Raw genomic sequence first — 19,810 nt, 5'->3', positions numbered from 1 at the left:
AAGCTTTCTGTTATTCCAACTTCTGTTACACCAGCACTGCTTTTATTCTGATTTCAAGTTCCACTCTTTAGATAGCCATACTGCATTTACCTATGAATATCAGTTATTTCATATTGTCACTTCTGTAACTACCAGAATCTCCAAAAAGGACTAAAACCCTCAGGTACTGGATTTGATGCAATGTTGAAAAAGGAAATATCCTTGTCTTACAATCAAGAGATAAAGTAAATAACTTAATTGTCTTAATTGATATTTCAAGTATTGTGTACTTTAGCAAATGCCTAGAAGACTACAGGGAATCTAACCCAACCTCCTCTCTCACCACAGCAGTGCAGCTCTCCTTGCTTGAGAGAGATGTGGAGTTGCCTGTTTCACTTTCAGAATAACTCTTTGCTCTACAAACAATTTCAGGTTACCATGGCTGCTAGCAGTGGCCAACAGAGTCTTGCTGTTCAAAATCTGTATTGTTAGAGGAACTCAGGCACTTGCCAGTAAATGCCAATTCAGGCATGTTAACAAACAATAGCAATATAAACAGCATCAGAAAGTTCCTGCAGAAGAAAACTGTAGGCAAGATCCTTTTCTCCACATCTGCATTGCAGGCTAGCAGAGACAATTCTATCACAGTTTTGCTAGTAAGCCTTCAGCAGTATTTCCTAACAGTGATTTATAAAGACCAGCAGGTTCAATCTCTGGTCTTACCATAGCTCTTCCTGGTACATTATTTTGATATGAAATCAGTTTTCAGAGAGGTGAATAATATGCCCCAGTGCACCACCAATCCTACTACAAGAAAGACATGGGCATACTGGAATGTATTTGTGAAGGGCCACAAAGACTAGAGTATCTATCACGTGAGGAGAGGCTAAGAGAGCTGGGGTGGGCTGGTCTGGAGGAAAGGTAGCTCCTGGGGATCCTATCCATGTGTATAAACACCTGGTGGGAAAGTCTAAAGAAAATGGATTCAGACTGTTCTCAATGGTGCCCAGTGAAAGAATAAGAGGCAACAGCACACAAACTGTAATAAAATAAATTCTGTTTAAACATAAGAAAAATCTTTTCTACTGTGAGGGTGGTTGAACACTGTGATAGATGTGGAGTCTGTATTCTCTGAGATAAAAAAAAAAACATCTAGGCACAGCCCTGGGCAGCCTGCTGCAGCTGATTTACTTGAGCTGGGGGTTGGGTGGGATGATCTCCAGAGGTGCCTCCAACCTAGATCTGCACTAAACCCAGGGAAAGCAAAATCTCAGGGTGTGTGTGCCAAAAACTGCACCAATATGTAGTTTTCTTTCTGGCTCCCATGAGACATATTCTTCAACAAAGTCCCTGAGTGTGTCATATATCTGCTCCCAGCCTGTGATCTGACCTGCCTCAGGACCCTCCACATGACGTGGCCAGCCACACAACAAAGAATCCTCTGCTGTTTGCTGTACGAGTTTTCTTTGACCTGACTCTCATCAAGATCTAAACCCACATGCATATAAAATTCACAAACTGAAACAAAACAGAAACAGGATAAAGAAACTCAGTGAAGCATCAAGCCAGAAGATAGTATGTTTACATGGTTCTATGTATTACATTTGAAGTTCTAATCCATATTTTCACATTGTCATCTACATAAACTTACTAGCCAATTCCAGATACATAGAGAGATTCAACCAGCAGACACATAACATACATGTATCCCAAACACTTACATCTGGAAAAGGTGTTTACCAGCATACGTGTTTTTATAAACTAAAGAAAATTTAATTTAATATGAATTTCACACCAAATTACAAGGGTAACAATCTCCGGGTTCTCAAGCATTATGAGAAGAGGAGAACATTTGCATATTCTATATTTACATTTTAAACAATTCAGGTCATAAACATTTAAATAAAACAACTTCAATGTACGCTATAGTTAGTTTAGGACAAATTCATTAAATTGTGAAGTATGAATATAGCACACTGTTGAAATAATGAAGAGAACACATGAGTTCTAGAAACGTTATGATGAGTGGAAGAGCACAGAATACCTGTTATCTAAAGAATATATATCATGGGGAATTGAATTAGGTGGATCTCATTTTCACTTTGTCAAACTTAGTTCATATTCTGGTTGAAGACCAGCATGCTACCTAGGATAGCAACTATCCACAAGCAGGTATTATATCTTCATTTGGCAGATCTGGGGTCAGGTAGGTGAAATCAATAATTTAGAGACCTGACCATGGTCAAAAATGGACAATAAAGAATAATATGATATACGAATCTGACACACAGGGAAATGAACTCAATTAAAATGAGTAATAACGATAAGAATAGAAATTATTGCTGCTTTAAGTAGGATCCCATTTTAATCAGTATGTCAAAACACAGATGGGAAAATACCTAAGCATTTGTTTATATGGTTTTGTGTGAAAGGCTGAAAAAAACTCCACTGTTTTCAGATACTTGCAAAGTTCCACAGACACTGAAGGCAAAATAGTAATTATAGATGTCATACTGCACAGTGGAATGGAAAGGGATCAGAAATATATTGGTAGGCAATACTATTTTATCCATTCATTTCTGGTACCTGACGAAAAAAAGACAGAAAAATACTGTTGTCTAGCAGATTCCTACGTGGACTCAGAAGCATACAATCTATAACCTCATGGTAAGCACGTTACTTTCCCTCTGACATCCCAATGTTCCTAACTTCATTCTTGGAATAGGTTGTGCCACACTCTTCACAAAAGACAAACCCTAGATTAGAGAAGTTGATCATCATAAATTAAACCGAAGCTTAAAAATATGGAACAGTCACTCAGAAAAAAATAAATTAATGACTCAAGATGTCTCTTCTGGGTGTGTTTTACTCTAGGACAATGCTCACCAAAAGCCTGTTTTAAAGCTTCTGTTAAACTTTCCTTTCTTTAGCAAAGACAAAACTGAAGTCTGAATTATTTTCGGCATTTAGGGAGGACTTAAGGCTGCTCTACCTTTTGCTTTATAACCAGCATTTCCAGGTTTTGTACAGAGTAAAAGGTAGAAGTAGTCTTCTGTGGAATTTTATAAGCTCTTGATATAAATTTCCCCTAGTTTGGACTGCTTAGCTATTGGGATTTGGTTTGGACTTCTATCAGATTCACTGACATGTGAAAACCACTTTTTCTTATTATTTCAAAGCTTTATTTTTTCTACTGGCATAGAACAAAGATTCTTACCAGTAACCTTCAATTCAACTGTTCTTCGTATAAGCTTGCCTTCAAACTTTAGTTCACAGGTATAATTTCCTCCGTCTTCTTCCTGGACCTCTTGTATTAAGAGAGTATTTCCCTTCTGAATTACAATGCTTCTCCACATTTTTGGCTTACATTCCTGCAGAAAAAAATCCATTGCCAAAATTACCCAGCTTGTGTGACATAAGACAGTGTTGCCTGATCAGATTTTCAGTATTATACATAAGTAAACAACCATCTCAATATATTTTGCAATTCAAATTCAAATAAAATTTCAGAAAGCACCGAGATCTGAAACAGGAATTAATTCGAAGACAGAAATGAAACAGAAACATTTTTAAGGTTCAGTAATTCCCACTGTATCACATCGGCCATGTTTAATATGTGGTGCCCTGAAGCAATGGTTAAGTATTTTCTCTTTTTCATGATGAACAACTGCCAAGACCTCTACTTTAGGATGGACTATTAAAATGAATCTCTGTTCGAAGGGAATAAGGGCAACATCTGTTAAGGGTTAGCCTGAAGGCAAATTTTACACACAGTTTCAGGCTAGAACCATTTACCAACAGAAGAAAACAGGAAGAACAACAGCAGTTTTGTGAGCAAGAGATTTCAAGAAGCCTGCTTTCCTTATGGTCTTGTTTTTCATCACTGGCTTCTCTGGCACCTGATGAACTTTGATCCAGCCTTTTCCCATCACTGGACTCTTTGTAGCATCACCCCCATGTGTATCCTCTGATGGAGTACATGGTATAGATGACCTGCAACTCTGACTCCGTCAGGTAGACATTAGCTGTTATTTGGCAGGTTCAGGCTCATCACAAGGAACTGTGGTCCTACTGAAACAGCATTTCAGTCCTGTACAGTGTGCGATACAGTGCAAGAGGCGACTCTCCCTTTCCTAACATACTGCATCCTTGCAGCCAGATCAGTCACCTTCCATGCTAATGGTACTCATTATTAAAATGCTCTGAACTAAAAGCATAGGCACAATCTGACCATTGTCTCTTTAAACTGGTACCTTAAGATTATATATTTATTGTCTCTCAATGACTTCAACATCAAGCCTGTTCTGCCTGCAAACAAAATCACATATTTCTCATTTTTCTAAAACACTCAGTACTCCCAACAGTTCTAGAGGCCCTGGCTACCCAGAGCGCACAAAGCAACATAGGGCTCAAGTACCTTTAATGCCCCTTTATTCCCTCTCTCAGGGTGGCAACATGAAATAAGCTCTAAGACTGCAACTGACAATCTTGCATCAGTTACATCAGCCTCAGCAATTTCATAGATTCATGGAAAAAGCCCAGACCTATGCCCCATTTTCTGCTTGTCTGCAATAGCAGTGTCATAAATACAGCAAACAAAAATAGAATAAAGCTTTCTCTTAAGAAAATAATCAAAGAAGAAAATACGTTGACATGCAAATATATTGTATGACAGCAAAGTATCAGAATGACATAAACACCATTTTTTCATGGGACTCCATACACATTCTAAATCCACAATGTTAGATTCTAAATTGGAGCATAATAATAAAGAAATAAAAAGATGAGTCTGTGAGCTTCTGGCCTTGCACTTGAAAATGAAGCACAGAAGCATTTATGCCTATCCCTAGTGGTTCAAATTCAGTTACAATGTGGTCAGATTTTTAATTCTGAAACTGCGATACTACTGCAGGTAAACAGAGTCTTCAGGTTATCTTTTTGTTTCTGAAGTACAACTGTAAGGAAAATGTAACCTTGTCTTGCATGTGAACTTTAGTTAACACCTATGACAAGAGAATGATCAGAATCCAGATCCTGTCTGCTGTGCTAAGAAGAATCTGATCTTATTTTTGTTACTAAATTGCACTGACATCACTTGAGACTCATGCAGGTCACAGATCTGAGCCAGAAAATGCCATTAAATCATTTCTGATTTGCACTCAATTTTTCAGTCCTTCTTAAAAGTATATCATCGACCTACTTGGAGTAACTAAACCTAAACACTGGGCAAAGAATATGATTCAGTTCTATTCAATCCTAATTTAGAAGGAATACAATTTCCAAAATACACAAAGTAAGCATATTTCAGATATGCACCCTTTCAGTGCAGCACTGGAAGACCCTATCATACGTTACCAGTTTTATATTCTCTACTTTATTTTAAAAAGTATGAGAGCAAAGAGATTGAAGATACCTTTTCATACACTTTATATTTTTATATACTACAGTTTGTAGTAAGAAAAACAACATCTTTACTACTACAAAGGTCAATGATTTAGCACAATGATTGTGCTATTGTGGTTTTATAGAGGAATTGTTCTGTTGGAATTACATCACTAATTTCCTAATTGTTTCTTTCTGTATCTACTTAAACCACTTCATATTAAAAATTATTTATAAGCTTTTCTTTCCCAAATTTTAGCTAATTAATTTTTCCTCTACTGACTATGTAGAGTTTCTAAACATATATTGAAAATGCCTGTTTCATACTGCCTATTTCCCACAGACTAGTTCTATGCACAAAACTAACTGCAAAAAAGAGAAGCTGGAAAGACATTGCAATTTGTATTTTAAGAAACAAAAATGGCCAAGAAACAAACCAATTAAAACAAAAAGCTAACCAGTCTTCATATTGTGAACACAATCTAGATTCTACTGTCAGAAGTCTGCTCATTTCTCTGGAAAGGTAAGTGCTCAGTTGTATGTATGACTTGCTCATTTAACTGATTAATTGGTCTTTTCTGCTTTTGCACCATTTCTGCCTGCTAGAAGAATCTGAAAGTTTCTTTTTCTAGTCTATTTATTCTCCTTAGACATCTTAAATGTTTTGGGTTTTCGCCCCCCCAATAATTAAGTTGTGCACTATTATGCTTCTTTTTCTCTTCCTTCAAATTTAAGTGGCAGGACCTCAACAACTCTGTTTTTTGTAGAGTAGATAACAACTACCTGACGTTCACCTGACATTTTGATTGTTTTCACAGCCCTTCCTTCAACGCAGTAGCAGAAAAGAGATGGTGGAAATTAATTAAGACTCCACATTCTAGATGTAATATACCTTTTTCCTCTGCCAGTTGATTTTTCATGAAACTGTTCTTACTGTTAATTCCATTCATTCAATCACGCCTTGACACATACAATTATTTCAAAAAAATCTTTATACTTCTTGTCAAAACAGTTCCAACAGGTGTAACAGAGCTGTGTATATCAATGGCATTAATTGTGGAAATCTTTAAAAATAAATATTTCATGCAGTGTAATTCTAGCCAGAAGTGAAGTTCATACTGCTGTTAAAACAAATCCTCATAGCAAATGTTTTATTACTTATCAGGTGTGCACGTGGAAATCTATTCAGGCATAATTATTTGAAGAGCATGTTTAAATTACAGTTAACTCCCTGTAAATTGATGCAATTACTGGCTCAGATTCATTAATCCCTCCACATGGAGAAGCCTTTTGAAAGGCAGGGCGATTCCTGCACGTCGTGGGCTTGCACCATCCTGTCTGATGGTATTTCATCAGTCACAAGTTCAAACTCCCTGACTACCAGCAAGCTGGCAGATTCTTGCAAACACAAGGATTTCTCTTTTCAGCCAAAGGTATAAAGAAGGAACCTTGAGGACTTCCTCATATTTATTTATCTACTGTTCTATTTTGGACAACTTCCACTTTCCCTCTGGATGAAAATCTGCTCTAAATATTTCAGCATAATGAAAAGGAATTGCCCCCCAGTGCCTCTGGAGCAGATTTATGCAAGAAGATGGCTGATTACATATTCATGTACACATCAAACTCAATCACAAAGGTAGAGGAGAAAAACTTGAGAATCCAGTGTGCTATACCTGGAAACAGATGCCTTCTTCAGAAAGTGGGGGTCAGGTGGTCCTAAAGTGGAATATCACTTTACACTATTCTTCAAGAGAAGGGACCTGCTTATTGTTACACACATGGCCTCACAAAGCATGATCTTAAGCCCCAGATTGCAGTTTGTAGGGGTCACCCCAGTATTCATCATATTATTTTGAAATCCAAGTAGTTATATATTTTCTAGAAGCTGGACTTAGTTCTTTTGAATAGGCAGACTTCTATTAACAGTTAGTACCGTAATACCCTCCAGAAAATTTTTCCAAACCCCTGTTTCAGGATAAGTTTCAAAGGATAACCTGACACATATACCTTCTGCTTAACATTAATATTGACATTTCACATTACTGAGCTTCCTGACTCAAGTCCAGATAACATAGGTGTTGTCTAAGAACTAAACTGATAGCACATTATTGTTAATTATGGATAAGGAAGTATAGGTAGTAGGTTATTCCACTAGTGTCTCTTTTCATTATCAAGTCAGACTAAAGGTTGTCGACTTCGATTGTCTCATTGTTATCATCCAACCACATCAATTCTGTTCCATTTCACCATGCTGATGACTTGTCAGTCAGCTGTCAAACTCCAGCCTGGTTTCACACAACCAGGTAACATGTGTGGGTATATGAAACAAAGACCCTTCCACTCCCTTTCTTGGTCAGCACAAAGCATTGTTGATGTATGGTTCTGCATGCATCTTCTTCAGACTGATTTCTGCTCCATGACAGCTGAAGATTATTCCTGCTAGACTATTTTTGCAGTGTGCTCTTGTAAAAAAATGAGAACTTTAGTGATTTCGTGTTTAGTAATACCAAGGTAGACAGGGCAAGAAACAGCTTCTCTCTGGTACCCTCTTTTCTCCAAGATTTCAGACTTAACTGAATACTTATTTTATATATGAATAGCACTGAAGATATCCACCCATATGCCGAGAGAAACAGCTTCAATGGCTGAAAGAAAAGCTTTGTTTATACTAACAGTGGATTATAGCACACATTTTGTTACTATAAGATGGAACATGTGAGATTTCTACAAAAAATAGAAATAGATTACAACTTTTATAATTGCTCTTTTCTGATGCAACCTGCTGAGGAGGAAAAAAATCTGCACATATTACTTATTTCGCACAAAATAACTACCTTTAAATAATATTATTAAGGTTGGCAAATCAAGCACTCAGAATTTAGGATTTAACTACTTCGTATGTTTCTGTCTTCATTACCTGAACTAAGTTTGTCCTAAACTCATTCTGCCTTTATCCTCACTATCCAAACTCTATTTTCCATGGACTCCACTGAGCTCTTCATCTTGACCAAGTATTTCTTGTTCCCTCTGACTCCCATCTCTTTATTCTTCTCCATCGTTTCTTGCTGTAACTCATACCCAAGGGCTTTTCAAGTATCAGACTTTGATCCAAGTCCAGACAACACATAAAATTTGCCAGACCTTGCTATGGTCTTGGTACCTGATGTCTGCCTGACAACCCATATTTTAATCATTCTGCTGTTTTATTGGGGACCTACAGAAACACATATTCTGCTGAAAGTGGTGTGTGATACTTGACAGGCCTTGGAGAAGGTACAGCCAGCCAAGTTTCCTGCTGAGTAATAAAAGTATCTAACAGACCTCAGTTAAAATTAACAGACCTCAGTAAAAATACTCATTGAACCTCAGCAGAAGTAAATGCACCTCTGTGAAATTACCCAGCAGACTTTGGTAAAAATTAACAAACCTTGGTGAAATTACCCAACAGACTTCATAAAAATTAACTGGGTAGCACTGCTGAAGCTGGTGTTGCTGATACACTTTTGGCTCCATTGTAGGCTGCTCCCCGTTGTTCCTACTATAGTATCAGGTAGGAAGACATCCCACCAAGATGGAAACTGGTAAAGAGGCACAGTAGTTTGGGAACATGGTACTGCTGTTAGAGAAGTCATGTGACCTCTTGCACAGAACATCCTCATTAATGCTGATTTCTGTTGCACAATGACTATGCTGGGTAGTTTTGCCTGGACTTTAGTATTACTTATATAATACTGGGAGAGCATCCTCCAAACCAGTCACAAACCACTACAGGCTCAGAAAAGGCCATCTCTAAGCCTGAGACTGAAAACAGTGGAAGTTTTCACACAGTTTCAGCAAAACAGCAATAAGACAGCAAGTTACCTTGTACCACACCACATCCGGCTCTTGACTGGCTGTTTTGTAATCCTCTATATCAGGACAGGAGATTGTCTTTCTCTTAGTCACTTCTGATTTTTCCAGATATCTGATCTTGCTGTTATAGCAGAGCCCAGATTCATTCTCAGCTACTGTCAAGGACATGGACACCTTCATGCAATATGTTGAGTTTCTGCAGAGACAGAAAGATGTTTTCATTTATCTTACCTCCTTTTTACCACGTTTGTTTCAGCACAGTAAGTTTTCCTGTTAAGGTCTCATCTTCACAAACACTTCAGTAGCACAGTCAGTGACTGTCATGCTGTGTATTTCCCACACAGAGGAATTAGAAAAATTTAAAGGCTCATTTCTGATTTACTATGAATAAACCTGTAGAAATTTTGTTGACAAGTGATTTAACCCAGCACAGCAGCTCTTTTGATCTCACAAGTCTATGAACACAGGAGCCTGTTGTCATCTCAAATGTTGGTCAGGATATACCGTCCCATTTCCTCTATGTGTCACACACCCCCCTGCTCTCCCTCCTTCTCTCCCACCTTCAGGAGATTTCACTCCAGTACACAGCGTTATACATTTGAGAAGAAGGGTTATGTGCTGGATGTTAAAGCACATCATGCAGGAAGAATTCCTCCCCCTGATGGAACTGCTATATAAAACCCAAAGCATTTGAAACTGTAGTGGGTCGACCTGGATCAGCTGCCAGCCACCCACCCAGCTGCTCCCTCACTCCCTCTCAACAGGATGAGAAGAAGAAAATAAGATGAAGATGAAAAAGCCTGTGGGTTGAGATAAAAACATGGAGATCACTTACCAATTACCATCATGGGCAAAACAGATTTGACTTGGAAAAAATTATTTTAATTAATTGCAAATTAAAATACATTTGGATGGTGAGAAAGACAAAGAAAGCTAAAACACATTCCCCTCACCTCCTTTTTTGACGCCTCTACCTCTCCCTCCCCAGGTAGTCCAAGGGGTAGGGATGGGGGGTTGTGTTCCATCCATAACAGCTCCTGATGCTTCTTCCTCCTCACACGCTCCCCTACTCCATCATGGGCCCTCCGTGGCTGCAGCTCCCGCCAGGGAGACCAGCTCCCCGGGGCCTCTCCACAGCCGCAGGGGAGCCCCTGCTCAGGGCCGGGAGCGCCTCCTCCCTCCTCCTGCCCGGCCCTCGGGGCCGCGGGGCCGTTTCTCACACTTGGTCCCTCACCCCTCACCGCCCGGCAGCGTTCGGCCCTTTCCTAAATCCGCCCTCCCGGAGGCGCCGCCAGCCTCGCTGAGGGGCTCAGCCGCGCCCTGCGGTGGGGCCGCCGGAACCGGCCGGAACCGGCCATGGCCGGCCCGGGGCAGCCCCTCAGCTCCCCTCAGCGGGGCCGCGCAGCCAGTGCCCGGGCACGGGCACCCTCAGCAGATACCCAAGAAGTCAGATTGGTGATTACATGGACACATTTTGGCCTTAAAATCTTGAAAAAAAAGTTATCCCTTAGCACTTCAAACCATTGCCTGCTCTACCACTAAAGAACCCTGACAGAGTTAGATCTGGGTGAGCAGATTGCAAGCTACGTCTAGTTTTTCTTAACATCAGGGTAGAATAAAAACAACCAGCCCAGTTCCCATGCCTCACAATCACGAAAACAGGTTTGAATTAAAATTCTTCAGACTTGCATCTTAATAGAGCTATCAGACACACAATAAATAAAATGCAAACTGGTGTAACTGTGAAGCATTTGCACTTTGCACAGGATCGTTGCAACCCAGACTGTCAGCTTCTGCCCTTCGTTAGGTGTGATGGCAAGCTACAAAGTACAAGCGACAATATAATGAGGCTCTTCCTCCCATCATGCATCATTTTGTCATTTTAATTGACTACACCACAACCAAAAAAGCTTGGAGTAAAACTGACATGCTGGGTGGTTACCCCCATCAAAAGGAGTTGTGGAGAGCCCTTGCAGGAGATACTGCTCCTTTGCCACCACCTCGTCCATCACAGATCTGCTGCAAACTGGTTTAGCTGAGGCAAGAAGGTGGCACAGCGGACAAAAACTGCCCTGTGCACCTTGAAAGTGGTCCATCAGTCAAATCCTGACACTAACGATACTGGCTGCTCACTCCCTTCAATTAGACTCATGACAATGTTTTTCATTAAAAAAAACAAACAAACAACAACAACAACAAAAACAAAAACAAACAAACAACAACAACAAAAAAACAACAACAACAACAAAAAAAAACACAACAAAAAAAAACAACCAAACAAAAAAAAATCTCCAACATGCTCCATAACAAATCCTTTCTTATGCAACATTTCAACATGTCACTGTCAAGTGAGCCTGTACTTAGGAAGTAAATAAAAAGGGCTATAGGGATACTTCATCACGGCTCTAAGCTTCATGCTAAACAGCGCTGACAAAACACTGTGCAAATGGCTTCTTGTCAAAGGTGTGCCATGAGAAGGTATTTACAGAAAGAGGTGTTTGCAAGGCAAATCAACAGGCAATCTTCAGAAACTTCCCATTTTCAACACTGTTAGTGTTATGTATTCAGCAGAACCACAGTCTTCCCCCTTCCTACTTCCTTCTTTTCAAAATGCCACCTGTACATTTATGTAATAAAATTGGTGGATAATTTATCTGTCCCTCACCCCAAAGTGGAAAGGCTCACTTTGCACACTTCCATGATGAGTTTCAGTTGACAGACTATAAAAAAGTCTCATCCTTAAAAACTGCACACAAAACATACTATTTTACCTGAAGCAAAAGTTCTCTGGACTGAAAAAAACACATGATTTTGTGTGGGCTTTTCAGAAATACTTATATGATTTAGGGAACATAAGTCAACTTTCTGCCAAACTACTTGCTTTTGAAAAGGGTTACCTTTTTTGTAGGAAGAAAATAAAACATATTCAGAAAATTTCAATGCTTCCTAATATAGCACTATAAATTCACAAAATATGGATACAACCACCCAGTAAAATCAATAGCAATTAATCAGTAATCATTCTTTAACTTTCCAGAATTCTTTAACTTTACAAGTATTACTGAGTGCAAATAAGGTCACATGCGCTCAGTAATAATGATCCAGGCTAATTAACAATAATGACTTTGAACAGTTGTCCATTACTTGGTGTTATTTAATAGTGCCTTATTTTCTGCTAACAATCTTGCATTATTTAGATTGTATTCTGAATAGTGCTGGAGGCTACCTCTATTTAAAATGTTTCCTGGAACCACGACCTAAAAATGTAGTATTCTTTTCACTAGTTACAATTAGAATTGAGTAGAATGAGAAAGATACGTGCCTGGTGAGCACTATCACTTTTGTTCACAGTCCATGACTGAGACAATAAATCTATTCAGGCTCATGATGAAGAAAGCCCACACTAAGCCAACAGCAATAGACTTGAAAGCTTTATGAATGCTTCTTCACCAGCCACTCATGTTAGTGCTACTGCTGATAATTCAGAAAAGGGCAACTTTTGCAGGAATTCCAGTGACTGAAGCAGGAGACTTCCTTTAATGTAATCTGTCTGAAATAAGAGCTATATTTCAGTCACATGCAAAAGGAAACAGCAGTTCAATCAGCCTCACTTTTTCTCAATTTTGAGGCAGAAGTCTGGGAGCTGAAGTTTGTAGAAGACATGATCCATTCCTCCCTGCATGAGACAAGCTGTTCCCCAGGCTGGTATGGATTTCATCAGTCAGTCTTCTAAGCAGGCGATGAGTCTGGGCTGACTTTGACTTGGAGACTCCCATGGCTACCATTTTTCTGTTAGTTCAGATGCTGAGACGAAGCTTCTTAAAAAGATACATTTAACCATAAGATTGGCATGGAATTGATCATGTTCATTCTATGTGGGAAGTAATTAACGGGTGAATCTGTTAATTTTCCTACGCAGAAAAAAACCTTGTCATTTGAACTGTAATTTGCAGAAAAACATGCTTTTGGTTTTACTGGCACATGGGAATGTGCTGTGTTCCCTCCCTTGTGGAGTCTGGGGCATTAAGAGGCTCTCTGGAAGGTGACAGCTTGAGGGAGAACTTAGGAAAGGGATCACAAAGCAGTCGATGGTCACTACAGCATTGTTTTTACTACCTGGGTAAACAGACAGGAATATTATGCTGCTGGCCACCATGCAGGTCACTGAGGTGATGGGAACTCACCTACAGAGGTCCCTCAGGAAGCCCATAATGCTGCTGTGCTGTGAGTGATCCAGTTCTTTCCAATTGTTTTAAATTCCTTGATGAGCTGCATTTAAGTTTTTTGTGGTAAGGCATTTTTTTAATATTTCTCTTTTACAAGGGTGTGGAGGCTGACTATCATGAATCCTACATTTATTGCTTTTTTTTTTTTTTTCTTTTGAAAGCTAAAAAGATTGCCTATGAATTATAAAAAGGAGGATCAGCTTTTGTTTTCAGTACATGGTCATGGAGCTTGGTGCGGGAGGTCAGTGGTCCCAGTAGTAGACTGGCAGGAATGGTTATATGAGCATATTTAATGAGGAAAGCTGGAACACAAGAAGAACGATAAATAACAATAGCAAAGCTGGTAACCCAGGTTTTGCTGTCAGAATCAGTGGCTGAAAAGAATAAAAAGGAAGCATCTTCCAGGTGGATGAGAAATATGCTGGAGGGCTTCCAGTGGTGATTTCAGTATTGTGAGGCCAGGTAAGAAGAGTTGTATATAAGTAGACAATATTGGAACCAAAATGAACCTGGCAGACTGAAGAGAGCCCACTTTCCGTATGTAAAGGAAATAAATTCATGAGTCTGAAAGTGGGTCTTCTAATAATTTATCTTTTCTGAAAGGTTTCCAAACCATTCATTTTCCAGGGGAGGTGATTTCCAATGGATTCCATTTCTATAGGAGGCTGCATTTGTCATATGGGGAACAGGAAGAGGGAAGAAAAGAAAGAATCACTCCATAGTACAAAGAAAAAAAAACCTGTCTTATGTTTTCACACTGAAAATAAGATTTGTAATTCCTTATTTCAAGGGACTAGTTATAAACTGGGCCTAGTCTCTCGACTGGAAATGTGAAGAAGGGTTTAGCTTTGCCAGAGTTCATAAAGTCGTTTCCTTTGTTCTGGTGGCAAGGCATTTGTAATCCCCAGGCCACCTGGAACTGGCTCTGAACCACAGACTGAAGCCAGTTCAGAATCCAATAGAAAACCACAAGGAAAACCAAGGGAGTTTAACAGGTCTCAAAACAAAAGCAAGTAAAATTCTGGGTTTGGCTTGACTTAGATGCAAGGACAATAGGGAAAAAGAAAGGATATAAAGAAATGGATAAGAAGGACATTTGAAACTGAAGTGTCAATCCTGAATAATTTTTCTTTTTTTTTTGGATTCAAGACAATTCGTCAGCCCTATGACTGAATTGAAATTAGGAGAATTATTCACAACTTTGGAAAAAACTTCGACATTTGTGTTTCTGCTAAGTGAGAGTGCTTTATTAAAAAGTCAAGTAAAAAAAAATTGTCTCTGGTTGCATAGAACCTTCCCCCCTGTTTACTGATTTTTGCTATAAAGAGGAAGGAGGCAGGAAAGTGGTTGAGTATTTTATATCTATTAGATAAAAAAAAAATCCCTAAATTTAAATTGCATATTTATATAACAGGATTTGCATTTTTTTTTTTCTTGCGGGTTCATTTTTCATTATGTGTTAGGGTTTTTATTACATTCTAAGACTTTGGTCTTAGAGCCAAGACAATGGTGGTAGATCCGAAAGCTGGGAAGTGTATTTATCAAAGCAATGCTCAGGGAACAGAACAGCTCAGACTTAGATCTCTCCCAGTGTACCTAAACACTTCGGCTGTTTTAGTGACATTTTTATTGGCTCATTGAAATACTGATTACAGGATGGTATAGGTCAACCCTTACATTCATCTTTGCTCATTCTGAGTTAAAGCAATAACAGCAATACCTACACTACCAGCCATCTTTGTTCATTTGAAGGTCCACAGCAATTAGTGCCCTACCAGATCCACTACCAGCTGCTATAAGAATGTGCTACGCTATCACCATTCAGACTTAATTGAGCATTTGATTGTTCTCCTCTCTCTTCATGAGAATTTTATACTGATTTCTGTCTAAATAGAAACACTTCACATAATGGTTACCAAGCAGTTTCATTGATACTGGAGCTTGTTTTGCTCAGATCAATGAGGTCATGGTTTGGTGATCTGTTTAAAGAAAAATGAGATATTTATTATCATTGTTTTTTTCCAGATCACACAGATGTAACATCATTCCTAAAAACAAATGGATTATTACTTACTACTCCAAGGTTTCATTCAAGTGCTAACTTAGTGACTACTGCTGCAACATTTGGGGTCATTGTCTGGAAAAGATCAAATTCCCACTTATGGTGTAAATCATACTCAAAGATTACAAATCACAGATCCTTCAAAGCTTTGGGATTTCTTTCTTCTTATCAATTTGTCAAGTGAGAGAGCAATGCCCGAGAAGGAACAATTCAACAGAATGGCTGGTACCGCTGTAATTGCTCCCTGAACCATAGGCCAAGAGGTGCAGTGATTCTGGGGTTTGTGTGTGTGGTACCTGGCCTTGGCACTACTCCAAACATTCCTGTCTTGTATTTTGCTCACTCATGGCTGTTATAACTGTAATTCTAATACCAACTCCTATGCATGATAAGGAGAAAACCTAATCCCATGTTACCTCTCCTTTAATGTCTGACTGGTTTTCAAGATCCTACTAGTAAAAGAAAACATCATGAAAGTATGATCTCAGAAAACGAAGTGCTAAAACAGTGTAATGTTACAAATTCAATGTTCTTGCATTATCTCTACTTCCTTTAATCCTGCAACAGAGACCTTCATTGTGAATCTAGGTAGAGGTACATTCAAGACCTCATTCCCTTCAAGTAGAAAAAGTATTTGTGCTGAGCTAACTCACCACTCTCTAAGAATTTTTATTCTTTCTGTACTACTTTTCTCCTAAGATTCAATTGCTACACAAGGCTTACTACATACAACAATTTGAGCTTGACTAAAACATACTAGATGTCCCAGAGGCCCATGTTTGATAATGAAGAAAGCCTATACCATCACTATTCGACAGAAACTTCTGAGCAAAACCACTGAAAGGTAATTTTAAAAGTCTCACATTAATGACAGCTTCAAAAACAAATATCCAGGCATGTCTCCAAGTTAGCCATCAGGAATATAGTTCTCATCAGAGGAACTTAAAAGCAAGACCTGTACTCCTCACCATGAGCTTAGCTCTGTTTAAGGAATTTTCAGGCTTCCTTGATACTGGGACAGAAAAGATGTTCAGATCTGGCAGTTGGATAGAGTTTCTCACAGCTGGGTCCCTCTCACCAAAGCTTAGATCTATGTTTAAATTCAAGTTGGACTTCAGCTAACATCCTCATCAAGAGGGCAATGTCATACAAAAATGTCAGAATGTGCCTAGTACAGTCAGTGATACAGCCTGTAGTACCAGCAAGGCCGTGATTGAAAATTCAACGATAAGCTCTAGTATCATGTTTCTTAAGTCTCTCTGAGAATAGTAAGTGACAGCCAGCCTGATTTGCACATGGTTAAAGGTCAGAAGGAGCTATTTCTTTTCTGGTTGCCTTCACACACACATGCACAGGTCCTGCTGACCACTGCATTGTGACAGAAGCAACTGAAAAAGAAACAAATCGCCAGTCAGTCATTCCAACAGGGACTACTCAGGCACAGAGAGAAAAACTCGTAGAATTTAAGTTGAATCACAAAGGTCAACAATGTTCCTTGGTTTTGTTTTTTTTTTAAAAAGTCTTCAAAAATGTTAATTATTAGAAATTAATACATGAAAATACAATACACAACGCAGAAGAAATGCAGAAGCCAAAAGAACACCAAGTTATCTCATCATATCACACCTAAGTTCATAAACTATCTGGTCTCTATCAGCTTCAGCACCTTCTGTTCCAGCAGAAGAAATCCTGTAATTGGCTGGGTTTGCTTGCAGGGAAAATTTCTTCCTTACCCTTAAGAATTACAAGATAGCAAGATGCCCTAAAGTTTGCTACTGCAAATGACTAGGCCCTTTTCATTTATTTGCTAATAATTTTATATTAAAACTCTGGATATTACTGTTAAATTATACTGTCTTACTGAAAAGCCCCGTTACAGATGACATAAATCTGAGGCACAGGGACAACTGCTCCCAGGAAAGCATTAAGAAATCCCCTTCCAATAATTTTCTATTTGCAATACCCTGCTTCTGAGAGCACTGAACACTTTCTCCTTATTTCTTCCAAACCACACATTTGTGTACCTACTCCTCTATGCTTTGTTTTATTAGAGAGCTAGCACACAAAACCTGCATTCAGGATACCCATCAGACTTGTCTGCAATGCTGAACATCACTGATTCTATTGCCTCTTGGAAGAAAACCTGTAAAGCACATCCTCCTTCATGCATGTAAGTCCTATTTTGCAGATGCAATGACAAAAGGTAAGCCCCTCTCAGTTTGTATATTGGCAACTGAGCACATAAACCAGTGAATCAGTTATTATCTCATAGTGTATACAAGGAATGCTACCATGACAAATCATTAAGTGAATGTCCTTATACCAATTTGCAATGAGAGCTGTTTGCGTCCCGCAGCTGAGTCTTCCTGGCTGTGTCTTTCCTTAAGTGTTTGCCAAAAAATAAGAAATTATCCTCCATGATCACTTACCAAATACCAGTTTAACTCCCTATGGTTCTATCATCTCGTCATTTGGGCGTGATGGATTTCTTTAGGAAGCTTTCCCTTTGCCTGTCCACTCACAGGACACATATAACATTGTCTGCCGACACATTACAGTTACAGCTGGCTTGATGTGGGTTTCAACAGGAGTGGTACCTAGGTAAGCACATTCTCCTCCATTGTTATTTGGAGAATAGAAGGGAAATGAAAACTCCCTGACGTGTTGGAGAGGAGATGGCTAAGGAAGGCTGAACAACATCTCCTGCATGCAAAGCTGACTGCATGAGGAAGCAGTCACTTCACTTTGCATCCCTTCTCTCCACCAGGCAAGGATTGCAGCCCACCAGCGAAGGCACTTCTTCCACAAGCAAACAGTGACAGTGAGCTGAAATGTCACTGAGGCACTGCAGCATATGGAACTTTCGCTGTGACAATCTGTAGGGACTAGAAAGTAATGTCAGTCATTTTAAAGGTATCTAAAGCTGGGATTTTACTATTAGGGAAACTGAAGGACACACAATATTCTCATTCTTGTGCATGCTGCTGCAATAGGGATGTCACTGGATGCTCTCCAACCATAGAGCAACATGGGTATTTCTGCTTGAAGCCCTGACTGTTCCTGCAGCTTCTCATCAACAGTAAACAACGGCTTTCAGAAAGACAGAGGACTGATATTTTATCTTTTAAAGCTTTATAGAAGGAGGGTGATTGAGTGGAAATATACATATCACCAGGGAAAAGAAACAAATATTTGTTTTTTCTGCAAGTGTGTCAAAAGAACAGATAGATCTGATTTCTCTCAATAAAGACAATATCATCAAAATGATTTACAGGAGCACCATCAGTTTTTACACTATTTTAGATAGAAAAGTAGAAGCATTCTGATTCTACTTTCCCCTGCATTTTGATAATGCCAAAACATTATATCTCAGTAAGTTACATTTCATTTTATCATGAATCATATTTTTATATTGTATCCACTCTCACACTGTATTCAAGTATTGAATACCATATATTACAGGGATTTTGTTTATACAGAATCAGTCACTTTTAACATGGGAAATGTCGCACACTTTTAATGCATGACATTTAGTGTTAGTGTCATACAGAGCCTGGGAAGGCTATGCCATGCTGAATCCATGCACTTGCTCTAATTGTGAAATTTAGCTAGCTACTACAGCCATGCCTGGGACAGTACAGCCATGAAAGCTGATCATGTGCCAGTGTGCAAGTCTGAGAGGTAACTATGAGATGTGTAATCCATCAGCTACTTAGATGTGCTCTTCTTGCACATACAAGGAATAAAGACACTGGCCCACTGTAAAGTATCAACACTGGATCTTTTCGGAGTAAGTCTATGGGCAAAAGAAAAGCACTTGCCAGTGAAACATATGGAAGGAGGTATTCTATGACTAAACTGGAATTACAGCACTAAGTTCAAAGGGATTTGAGGTACAAAATCACCTCTGTCATGAACAGTTGAGCACTGAATAAACCCAAAGCACCTGAAAATGAAACATTCTGTAATGAGAAGATATTGCCACCAACAAAATGAATGGTTGTATTAAAACACATATTGTAAGAACCATGAGAGATGGCTGCAGAGAAAGTGACCTTACACCTATACATTTTCATATCATGATGTAGTCTAACTTTCCTGTTGGGTATCTGTTCAGACCTGAAAAAACTCTCTTCTTTCGCTTGGAAGTTAGACTTTCAGCACTCAGAAAAGTGGTGCAACTTTCCCTGGGGTGATGGGTGCATACTACAGTCCACGTTGTAGGCATTTGAAACAAGTTCCTCAGTTCCCCCTAACACCCACTGAAGTGAGAGCACAAAGGTTATGCTGCAAAAAAAAGTTTTAC

The 19,810-nt window shown here is 39.1% G+C and overlaps 1 protein-coding gene across 9 annotated transcripts in view; it reads right to left on the bottom strand.

The window, feature by feature from the left end:
• Positions 1–19,810, bottom strand: part of IL1RAPL2 (interleukin 1 receptor accessory protein like 2) — a 394,699-nt gene that overhangs the window by 168,103 nt on the left and 206,786 nt on the right. For all 9 annotated transcript variants that reach the window (XM_032996140.2, XM_032996138.2, XM_032996145.2 and 6 more), the window contains 2 exons: positions 9,226–9,412; positions 3,197–3,350 (listed from right to left, as the gene is read on the bottom strand). In XM_032996140.2, the coding sequence (XP_032852031.1) occupies positions 3,197–3,350; positions 9,226–9,412 (341 nt within the window). The remainder of the gene's footprint in view (positions 1–3,196; positions 3,351–9,225; positions 9,413–19,810) is intronic.

This window comes from Tyto alba, unplaced genomic scaffold (assembly GCF_018691265.1).
Source record: "Tyto alba isolate M040663 unplaced genomic scaffold, T.alba_DEE_v4.0 Super-Scaffold_5, whole genome shotgun sequence".
Lineage (NCBI taxonomy): Eukaryota > Metazoa > Chordata > Aves > Strigiformes > Tytonidae > Tyto > Tyto alba.
Note: the sequence above shows the minus strand (reverse complement) of the source record. Positions and strands in the feature narration are given on the sequence as shown.